General features: G+C 47.8%; 1 protein-coding gene across 3 annotated transcripts in view; it reads left to right on the top strand.

The window, feature by feature from the left end:
* The first annotated feature begins 66 nt into the window (after positions 1-66).
* Positions 67-11,805, top strand: part of SMARCC1 (SWI/SNF related BAF chromatin remodeling complex subunit C1) — a 124,797-nt gene continuing 113,058 nt past the window's right edge. For 2 of the 3 annotated variants that reach the window (XM_084859605.1, XM_084859603.1), the window contains exons 1-2: positions 67-493; positions 6,614-6,733. In XM_084859605.1, coding sequence (XP_084715731.1) covers positions 158-493; positions 6,614-6,733 — 456 coding nt within the window. In that variant the 5' untranslated portion in view covers positions 67-157. Of the gene's footprint in view, positions 494-3,200; positions 3,323-6,613; positions 6,734-11,805 lie in introns of those variants that run through there. The other variant, XM_084859606.1, reaches the window with a different exon arrangement.

The raw sequence follows: 11,805 nt of genomic DNA, 5'->3' as shown, positions 1-11,805 counted from the left end.
AGAAGAGCCGGCGTCCCGCGCGCGGGCGGGGAAGGCCGCGTGAGGCGAGAGCGAGTGGGCGGCTGGTTCCCTGCGCGTGCGCGCGGAGCCGGGGAGGAGGAGGTGGAGAGAGTGGCGGCGGTGTGGCAGCCGCCGCGGCGTCCCGCGGGCTCTGCGCATGCGCGGAGCCAGGAGAGTGGGCGGCGTAGGGCCCCGGCGGCGGTGGCGGCGGCGGCGCGGCAGGCCGGGCAGGACAATGGCGGCGGCGGCGGCGGCGGCCTCGGCGGCGCCCGTGCCCGGAGGCGGCGGCCTCGGCGGCGGCTCTAGCCCGGGGGGCCCCGCGGCGGGAGGCGGCCCCGGCTCGGGGGCGGCAGCCGGAGCCGCTGCTTCCGCAACCCCGTTGTCGGTGTCGCGGCGCAAGGACGGGGGCCCCGCCGGCAAGTTCTGGGAGAGCCCGGAGACCGTCTCGCAGCTGGACGCCGCGCGGGCCTGGCTCGGCAAGCACTGCAAGAAGGTGAGGCCGCGCCGGGAGCGAGGGAGGGCGGGAGGGAGCGGGGGCGGGCGCCGCTCCGCGGCCTCGCGGCCCTTTCTCCGGAGGGGCGGGGCGGGGCCTGAGGGGAGGCGCCTCCCTCGCTGCCGGCTCCGGCCCCCTCGCCACGGGGTCGCCGCGCCGGCGGGGGGCGTGAGGACGCGTGGCGCGGGCCGGGGGATGCCGGGGGCGTTCAAGGAGGGCGCCTGCGGCTTGGCTGCTCGTGTGTGTGGCGGTGGTGGGGAGGCGAGCCGCGGCCGGGGGCGTTTGCATGTGAGGAGGGTGCCGGGAGGCTGCATGGGCAGCGTGTGCTGGGGTTGGGGGATTGCCAAGCTCTCAGCGGCCTCCGGATGTGCTGGGCTGCGTCTCCCTTGACCCCCGCCGGCGAGAGTTGTAGTCCAGCACACCTGGAGGACGCTGGGTCGGGGAAGGCAGCTGAACAGGAGGCGATTGTGCGGAATGGTTTGTAGGGAACAACGTAGGTTTTGTGTTGCTTCCGAGTGGAAGATTATGGGGTGGGTGGCAGCCCGGTAAACTGGTTCAGGCTTGGTGTCCAGTTACCCACCTGGATTGGGCGGACGGCCGTTTCCAGTTTCCTATCTGAGCGGCACCGCTTGTCGTGAGAAGCGAGGAGGCGGGCTCTGTGCGGAACCGGCCCTGCCTCTGCTGTCCCCGGGAAGCGCTAACAAAGGGCCACCTGTCTCCTCCGTGGTTTGCCCAGCGGTGGCTTGTGTGAGATTCAGCCCAACAGGCTGTCTGGTTCAAATTGTCCAGTAGTTCACAGTGTGTGCTGTTCTTCTCCTTTTCTGCAGTAGTGTGAGATCAAGGGGAAAGGAAGTTGCTCGTTTTTAAACCCGAAGTGGGACACACGATCTAGCTTGAGTGTTTTTATCTTCCTAGCCGAGACGTACAAGCCAAAGAAGTGTTCAGTTTCATAGCTGATAAAATCCTGAAGTGCCCCCAGGCTTCTTTGTATAGCCGAACAGCCCTGTATCCTGTCACATGGTAAAGGCTTTCCCTTTTTATGAGACAGCTTGGCATAGTAAAAGTGAAAATATTCAGAAAATATACAAGCTCACAGGCAGCATCATTGATATTTGAAAGGTGGATGAATGAAACCCTTAGAAGCTTAAAAGCATGTATGTAATGGAGGAGGAGAAAGAAGCAGTTCTCATTATTGGCACAAGAACCCACGGCATATAATGGAATTAGTAAGTCACAAGGATAAAACCAGCTTTTTCCTTCTTACTTGCTATGTTACTAGAATTTCTTCTGGCTTTTAAAATGAAATGCTTGTAGTAGCTAATCCTCTTGTGCTTGGTTTTTTCTGAAATGCTTTTGCCCTGGTAGTAACTCACAAGCCCTTTTTGTTTTGGAAACAAAGGGCTTTCTGAGGTCTCTCAGAGAATGGCTGGGTATGTGAATATTCAGTAGGCCTGATGGAACATGGAAGTATGATTGGAGTCTCTGATGTGAGAAATTGTTTACCTGAATTGTGGAGGCTTGTAGATTTTCACATTGGTCTTTCCCAGTCTTGAAATCTAGAATGCTGCATTTGGTTCTCTTAAAATCTATTCTATCTTGGATACCGAAGAATGTGTGGATTCAAAAAGTTGAACATCTTTGCTTGCTGCCTTGCAGAGATTAGGAAAATAGAACTTAAATTTAGGAAAAGCTCATTTTTCTGTCTCTTTTTTTCCAAATGGGTTAATATTCACAAATATCTTTAAACAATTCATGTTTACACCATATAAGGCATTATGTACAATGGTTTTTAAAAGACATGTTTTTATTAGAGGAAGTTAAGTAAGCTGTGGGGTGGGGGGGATTAAGTGTTTTCATTGCAGCAGCAAGGGTATAATTGAACTCAAATCCATAGTAAGGAAGTTAACTTTCTTAACGTATTTTAAAGCTAACTTGTTTTAACTTTTAAAAACTGAAATGCAGAAGACCATACTAAATAGTTTGTTCCTTGGGATGGTGCATTTTTCCAATCCTGACTGAATTTCCTATTTTTAAAAATGAGAGACTGTGAGATTTGGTTCCAAGAGATGTAATAATTCTCTAGATAATGGGCCAAAGGGTGCAATCCTATGCATGTTTAAACAGAAAAAGTCCTACAACTCCCAGCATTCCCCAGCCAACTATGGCTAAACATGTATGGAATTGCGTCCTTAGATTGTGCATGTAAGCAAATTTATTTGGAAATAAGTTATTTGGTAAAACCTGCCTTCCTGTAAGGTGGTATTAAAGAGTATCATCCACTAGGAACTGCGTAGATGTAACTGAGATGAGTGGAAGTTGGATAGGGACACTGTTGTGCACTCTCCAATTCATTTCAATAGGTTTATGCAGAAGATGTTCCTGGTGAGTTGTGCACAGGGCTGACAGAGCTGAAAATGCATTTGTGGTGTACTTAGGGCATGGAAGGAGATGTTCTTGGTGGCACTATATAAGAAGTGCTCTCGGTGGTGACTGTAAGGAATGAATGGTCAGAAACCTAAATGAAAACTTTCTTTCAATATCTTGTGAAGATCCTGTTTATTGCCTTGTATCAGATTTAAATGTTCTCCCTTAAATTTTTAACAATCTGCAAACCCAGAGTTGTGCATAGCTGAGCATGGAGTAGCTTATCCTAAACTGTATAGTAGTACGCCATGTTGGTTTTCACTTCGCTTTGTAGAAATGAGCAGCTGCACTGGACGCATAGACATTAGTCTGGAGCTTCTCTGACATGTCACAGTGATCCGCAGTTGGCAGGTCTCACTGCCACTCATGCAGGACTCAACTCATGAACAGAAAGGAGGCCATGAGGTAAGGGGGGAAATAAGGCCCTGTGTAGTCCCCATGAAGTGCTTTAAAGCAGGAGTGGAGAAACCTGTGGTCCCTGATGGTTGGCCATGCTGGCTGTAGCTGATAGGAGTTGGGAGTCTGGCAACATCTGGAGGGCCACAGGTTCTCCATTCCTGCTTTAAAACTTCCACGGAAGCAAAATAGACCTATGAAAGCTAGGCACTGTCTCCACTGATGCTCAGTCCCATCAGCATATAATCTGGAATATGGTGTAAATGAAAAGAGCAGGCCCATTACTCTACCTGTACGTCCAAGGTGGGATTTGGGATGGCATGGTTGGTGGTCAGGAGTGTGTGGGCAATTGCTTTTATCTCACATCTTGGGACCACTGGATTTAGAGTCCACTAGTTCAGGGGTGGGGAACATATGGCCCTGTGGATGTTGGTGGACTCCAATTCCCATCATTCCTAGCCAGCATAGCCAGTGATGAAGGATGATGGGAGTTGCAGTCCAAGAACATCTGGAGGGCCACACGTTCCCCATCCCACCTCTTACTGGTGGACTTCCTGAGGAGTAGTACACATCTAGTTCATATGCAAGCCTGTGGCAACGTATATATTTTTGGAGCATGCTCCTAGATTCAGTTACTGGTTGGCAGCACAGCAACTGAAGCAGCTGATGACTAACCATGGCATTACCTGGCAGAACCCAGTTCAAGTCCACAAAGAATGAAGATTGTGGCTGTTGGATGATAAACCTGGTTTCTATTCATGTTGCAAAATGACCAGGCTGCTACTTTTAGTAGGGCTGGTACAATGAATAGAATAGTGTTTGGATGTAGTTTTTAATTTTTTCCTCAGCCTTGAAATGGTGCGTAGGTCCTTAGCTCGTGACCTAACCTATCTCACAGGATAGTTGGGATAGTAAGAAGACATAGAAACTGTGAGGTTATTTAATGTTTATAAAGCACCTAAAATGTTGTAAGCTCTGTATAGATACTAAAAGATAAGGCAGTCTCTGCCCGCAAATTCACAATCCCATATATACCATATAAAATCTTTGTAACACACCCAGAGAGCTTTGGCTATTGGGCGGTATAGAACTGTAATAAATAATAATAGGGACAGCCGAGGAAAGGAAGTACTGGAGCAACTGCACCTTCATTGGCAGATAGGACCATGTTAGTCTCCCCCTTGCCATGATGAACTTCCTGAGGGGCAGGGGGTGTAGCCTCCCAGTGGATGTGGGAGTAATTTATTTGCTAGATGCTGTACAAAAGGTCTACAGTAGTCATACATTCTCATACTTCGGATATATTGGAGACATAGAAGGCCTGTTTGGGCAGCGGGGGGACAACAACATGGGTTTCTGATGCTTCACTTTCCACCACAGGAAGGAGATTGTTGATTATGCGGGGCCGGGAGGGAGCAAGGGGAGGCGGAATTCGTAGTGGCAAAAGAGATAGTAGGAGAGGGGCTTTTTGGAAAATACCCCACACAAGTAAAGTAATATTTACTTAGGCTTTTCCAAACCGATGTTTTGACTTTATCTGTGGCTTCACTGCATGGTATTTTGGTGTAAGATGATTGTGTAAGATGGGAGTACCAATTTCAAATACATGGTTAACATTAATAGCAGTCATGAGTTTATAATTAAAATCTGGCTCTTTGCTTTAGGATTTGCAGAAAACCTTAAATTCTAAATGGAAGTCGAGGTGTGTGGGGAACATTAGTAGTTTGGCTTTACAATTACCCAGTTAAGAGTTTACTGAATGGGACATAACAGCAAGTTGCAGTAACCTCATGGGGTGGCCATAAGAGTGGTGTTCGTGATTAAGGATGATTTGTTTCTGGGCCAGAGGCTTGAATTGGCAGGCAAACCTTGAAGATAGACAGAATCTCTTTGTATAGGAGATTGCCTTGGTGGCAGGATATGGAACAGAGTTACTTGAATTCTTGAAAAACTACAGTAGAAGTTTGCAGCATTGTTTCACTATAAATAAATAAAAGCTCTTTTTCAGTCTTTTTATGGTGTCTGGTCAACTAATGCTGTTTCAGAGGGTTTTGTAATAGGCTATATTACTTTTTGGGTAAAATTATTGCTCTCACTTGGAGAAACTAATTCTGGCTACAACTAAGATTTGGGGAGAGGACAGTTGACCTCATTGTCCCCACACTACTGCCAAGAAAAGATAGGAGTCACAAACTAGTCAGCTGCCCAAGTGGAGGTGCCCCACTTCCATGGTCGAGAATAATTGGTGCTCTCTTGCCCTGGTTGCTAGGTAACTCCTTTCTGTATGGGAGGTGTTTCCCCTGTGGTCACTTTGGAACCTTTAAAGAGCAGCAGTTGCTTAGTACTTTTTTCCGTCAATGCTGAGCCGTGCTTTTTTTAATCATATGTATGCTGTGTGCTTTGGAGGCCCATTGTCAGGTAGGAAGATGTGGTATAAATATTTCAAACACTTAATTTGTCAAAGGGCAGGTCCACAAATGTGGTTGGTGGTTGTTGCTGTTGTTGCAAGTCCAAGCTTGGACTTGGCTGAAATGATGGAAGTTGCAGTCCAGCACATCTGGAGGATACCTGGTTGGGGAAGGCTGCTTTACAGAATAACAAAAAAGTACAGCACCAGGATTCCTGTGTAAAGGAGGTCAGAATCTTAACATGCGACTGCGGTGAGATGAAGGAGGAAAGAGATGTGAGCAAATGCAGTTACACAGGCTTTGTCGCAATTATGTAATGAAAGTTGGGAAGAGCAAGCACGGGGTCCATAAAAAGGGGATTTGAAGGCTGAGTTCACTTGGGTAATGTTCACAGAAATGGTACGTTAATGTTTTTGGCACAAACTCATACGCTTACATCTGTAAAATGAAAAAAAAAAAAAAGGTGAACCGAATCCTGGGTGGCAAATGGTCATCAGCTTTGTCCATTGTCAGATGCCTTTTATAAGAAGCACATGGATCTAAATGGGGTGCCATTAGTATTTGGCTCCAGCAGTGTGTGCTTTGTTTAGTACTGAACACAGAAGTAATGCTATCCTTGCCAGTAGCACATGTACGCTGGGCTAGAGGATTTGCATTTAAGATACTGGAAACTAAATAAAATCAGCTGAAGGAACTTGGCAAATTTAACTCTAGTGACAGTTGAGCTGCTCTTTGAATATTTAGTTACTAACATATTGCAAAATAACAGTAAGAGCCAGAATTAAAAAAAATGCATGGCACAAACTAATTGTAAATTGGATTTAAGTTGCTATAAGTTGTGTGTGAATGTGAAAGGACACCGCTATTGATTCAAGAAGTGTTTTCTTTTCAGTATGTACAAGCAGATGCTCCTACCAATAAAATACTGGCTGGGCTTGTGGTGCAGCTGCTGCAGTTTCAGGAAGATGCCTTTGGAAAACATGTCGCCAATCCTGCCTTCACAAAATTTCCTGTGAGTATTTAAAAGGCTCTTGCAGTGTTTCTTCAGCTGCTGCATTTGCAGCATACTTCATCCTCAGTGGATGGATCTACAGCTGCTTCTACAGAAGTTGTCCGCATTTAGAATGGAAGGCTGTGTTTGAATCCAACCATTCTCAAGAAAGAAAGGGGTTCTTACTGTTTCACATGGGTTTGGAAGTACATGTTAGACGAATTCAGCGTTCATTCTGGTTTGCAATCCTTGTACAATAAAATCTAGTAATAACACTCTAAGGTAGAGTAAGGAAATATTATTCAGAGTGGGGCTTTGGAGAATTCTGAAAATGGGGGTGCGGGGGGAGAACCATGTCAGTGAGCCCAAAGATGTGCTGAGACCAAACCACTTAGGACTTCATAAGTAATTCCCGCGTCTTGAATCATGAGCCAAAGCATTCTGGTAATCAGTGCAACAAGACAATTGCAGGTGTTTTCTAAATGTATTTAGAAAACACTGACACTGAGCATCCTTGTAATCAGATATGTTCTCACATTTCCAGCTACTGAGCAATCCCGTCCCAAGTTCCCTACCACTCCTGGATATCTCTGTTCATGGTTAGAGGATCCCTTCCCTGTGGGCTTGGCTTTGTTTTCTTCCTCCCATTCTCTCTTTGCAATCAAGGGTGGATTGATGGATATGCAGGACAGGGGTGTCTTGGCTGATATGTCTGGAGTTTAGAACTCCCTTTCATGGGAGGCCTGCCTGGCCTCTTCCATTTTGGTTTTCTGGAGACGTGTGAATACCACTTTATTTAGGTGTTCAGTTTGGAGTAATGTGTATTTTTACCTGGTTCGTCTTGGTAGTTTGCTCCGCTGCTGTTCTCATTTTATTTGAATCCTAGTTTAAAGTAGAATCTACTACAAATAAATTAGTGCCTACATTTATAATACCATAAAACTGAGTCATGAGCATCTTTCAGACAGTTGAGTTAAAGCTTGGTTTTCTGTTCAGCAAAGAACCATGGAGGAAAGTATCTGACTTCTCAGTTTAAGAATAAATGACACACACAGCAACATAATTATTGTTGTGGGCTTCCTAGTAGACCGAAGGACAGGCAACTTGTCATTTACAGGCACTAGGATCAAGGAGCTGCAGCTTGGTATCTCACCAGGAGCTTGTGTGGATGACCTTGTAATTTTGTTCTATGCCCTGCAACTATCTGAGTTCTGCAGTGTGGTCATTTTTTTATTCTAGTAACTTAACACTGAACATTCATTTTCTTTTCGTTCAGAGATGCTCTTGCCCGGTCACTATCAGCCCTTGCTGATAGGATGCTTAGTCAGTGCATGCTTACCCTGGAGCATGCTTTACTTTGTTTAGTGAATCTTACTTCTGTATAAAGTGTGCATGGATTGCAGCTTTTTGCTTTCAAACCGAAGCTCAGTAGTAGAGCCCATTCTATGCACTGGCTGTGCCCACCAGAGTAGATAATCCTTTGCTTGATGACAAATAGTCTGACCTGGTATAAGGCACCTTTCTATATTACCAGCTCTAATCCACAAGATGCTATCGCTCATAATTTCCCTTCAGGGTAAAGTTGTGGCTCAGTGGAAAACCACAAACTGTCTGTGCAGAAAGCCCCCGGGTCAATCCTGGCATCTCTAGGTGGGGCTGAGAAAGACTCTTGACTGAAATTCTGGAGCTGCTGTCAGCCAGTGTGGACAATACTGAGCTAGATAGTCAATGGTCTGACTGTATAAAGAGTTTTCTGTGTTCCTTTTAAAATAAGGGATCTTGCTAAAGCTAAACAGAAGTATTGCCTCTCAAAGCAGACAAAATTCTGCAGCGCAAAAGGCCTGTGGGCTGCATGACCTAACTGTTTTGGATTAAGTTCCTAAATAAAGTCCCTACTTAGTTTGCAAACCAGTACATTTCAGTTCTTCTTCATGGCCTCTGTGCATCACACATATGGGCTCTGTGCCTGCATGGAGACTTGTTTGGGAAACTTCCAAGGTGCATAGATTTTTGGCGGGAACCCCTCCCCCACCATCCCTGGCATATATAGCGTGGGTTCCTGCCTTTCCCTCAGTTCCTTTTCGACCCTCTTCTTTCGACATTGTCACGCTGTTATTTCTATCTTATCTTATCTAAAACCTCATTTCTTCCCTCATCTTATTTTTCTTCTTTATCTTCAAAATAAGAGAGTGAGAGAGAGCGGAGAGAGAGAGATGGAGATTCTCGGTGGAGTTGGGGAGCGTTGTTCGCCTCAGCAGCGACATGTTTTTTTCTTCCTCGGTCTATGGCCCCAAAGCCTCCGTTTAGAAGGTGCACGGCCTATGGTAGTAAGGTGCCCTCTTTGGACGGCCACTTCTTTGTTTGGGGGAATCCGACAAGGTTGAAACTTGCCACCGCTGCCAATCACTATCAGGTCCGATGGACTAAAAGCGATCCTGCGGCAACAGGCCCTTCAGGCGGTCGACATGCCTAAGGCACAAACACCCAGGGACCAGCCCTTCGCGGCCCCTTCTACAAGTACAGAAGAGGTCATTGCGACCCAATCTCCCCCCCCCCGCCCACCTCTGAGCCGGTGCGAGTAGACCCACCTATTCCGGGAAGGAGCTTGGCCGTTTCAGTGGCAAAAAAGCTCTCAAAACTGGCAAAACACCCTAAACTGGTGGCAGATGCACCGGAAAAGAAGAGGAAAAAGAAACCCTCCAAACAGGAAAAGGAGCGGGATGTCCCACCTCCTCCTCCTTTACTGGATTCTCCTATTCGTGTTGTGCCCACCATACACACGACTACTCTGGAACCGGCCTCTACGGTCTCGGAGGGTGAGTTGAGGGATACACCAACCCCACCACCCTGTCCAACTCATACAGCCATGGGACGGAGATCCAGGTCTCTAACACCACGTCGTTATGACATCCAGTCACCTCTGTATCGACTCACACTTTCCCCTCAACAGCCTTCTCGATACTGATCTCCAGATTGATACCATTGGGATCATTGGATGGGACAATATGACCGTTATTGCTCATGTTCTCCATCCCGAGATTGGGACTGTTTTTCAGCCTCGTCATCTCCTCCCCCACCGACAGCGTTCAGATGCGCATTGGAGACTCCGTAGGGACCACGATCTCTTCCTCGATTGCCCCTGCTACCTAGGAGCTACTCTGCCTTCAAATGCTCCTTTTCAGTCTGGACAATGCTCCGGCTTCGACACTCAGGGCATTCTCTGCCCTCCTCCTCCGGTACCAAAGCGCTCGACATCCCTAGCGATACACCAAACCAGTCGGGACCATCAAGCCCCACCACCTCCTGTTCCACCTCATGCTTCCGCTGTGGTTCAATGAACTACTCAATCACAGGAGTCTGGGGAGGACTACCAGTCTGGCTCCTCCTCATATTCCTCGGTTCCTCCATCTCTCTCATCACTGGATGATGTCGTCAGGACACGAGATAGAGCCTCGCCTCCTGAAGACATGGGCCACTTCTCCAAACGAGGGCTGAGGATGGCGTAATCGTTGGGCGTCAAGGTCAACAGATTCACGAATACCAGGTCGTGAATCTCCCCAGCAGATTCACGACCTGGTATTCGATGCCGTTGCAGCGGACCTGTCCACACCAGTGGCCATCCCTTTTTTTCCAGCCCTGCTCAGTGCAGTCCAACAGACGTGGAAAGCAGCTTCGTCCTTGACCCCGACGTCCAAGAGGCTGGAGTCGATGTACAGGGTTCAAGAGACGGACACGCCTTTCCTCGTCTCACATCCGAAACTGAACTCCATAATTATGGAGTCCGCCCAAGGTCGCTCGCAGAAAGCACATGCCTCGCCTGTGCATAAGGAAGGTCGCAAACTTGATATTGTTGGACGTCATCTCTACTCCTCAGCGGCATTGGGGCTTAGAATTTTCAACTACCAGGCGATGATGGCCAGGTATCAGCTCTCTTTCTGGGAGAAAATGGACTCCCTCATCGCATACCTCCCTGAGGATCAACACAACTTAGCTAGAATGTTTCATGCTGAGGCATCCAAGCTCTCGTCAACAGATCAACACTGCCTGTCATCAGGCAGACTGCAATGCTAAGAGCATGATGGGATCAGTTGCCCTAAGGCAGCATGCCTGGCTTCGCTCCACAGGCCTAACTTCTGAAGCCCGCTCATGGATAGAAAATCTACCCTTCGACAGCAAGGGTTTATTCAACGCCAACACGGATAATCAGATGGATTCTGTGCAGAAAGCCAGAACAACTGCTCGTAAGATGGGCGTTGGTCAAGCTCATCATCAACAACAGCAGTAGCATCCTCTGTACCAGCAGTGTCACTGGTACCAAAACCAGACCTATCCACCTCAGCAATCTCGGGACCGGACACCCAGATTCCCACAGCAGCAGCACCAGCAGAGAAAAAGCTACTCCTTCCCCAGGTTCCAACAAAAGGTAAAGGGTGAGAGATTCTCTAAACATCATCTTTGACTTCAGCTCCATTCCCCTCCATACTGACAATTACAATCCACCTTTCGAAGACCTCCTGAACAATATTACCCAGCGTGGGCAAGAGTGACATCAGACAACTGGGTGCTAGCTATTGTCCATCACGGATACAGAATAGAATTCAACTGACCCCCGCCTTTGGGTCCAGTCCGGGTCACCTCACCTTCGGAGGTCCTCCACAAAGGAGCTCAATCTCTCTTACAAAAGGGTGCCATTCAACGTGTTCATCCAAACGTCGGTACGGAGGGGTTCTTCTCCGGGTACTTCATGCGACCAAAACAGGATGGAGGCCTTCGGCCCATTTTCAACCTTCATGACCTGAACAATTTTGTCACCCCCAAGAAGTTCAGGATGACAACTCTAGCTACGATTCTCCCATGCCTACAGAAGGGCTCTTGGTTCACCGCGATCGATCTCGAAGATGCGTACTTCAACGTAGCCGTAGAATGCTCACATCGAAAGTTCCTCTGCTTTGCGATCAGAGCGGAATTGTTCCAGTTCAACATCTTGCTGTTCGGCCTCTCAGCAGCCCCACGTGTATTTACCAAGTGCATGGCTGTGGTCTGCGCTTACCTCCATCTTCAGAGAGTAGAAATCTACCTGTATCTAGACAATT

This window comes from Heloderma suspectum, chromosome 5, assembly GCF_057233095.1.
Source record: "Heloderma suspectum isolate Gila_16-S chromosome 5, 16-S_ref, whole genome shotgun sequence".
Lineage (NCBI taxonomy): Eukaryota > Metazoa > Chordata > Lepidosauria > Squamata > Helodermatidae > Heloderma > Heloderma suspectum.
Note: the sequence above shows the minus strand (reverse complement) of the source record. Positions and strands in the feature narration are given on the sequence as shown.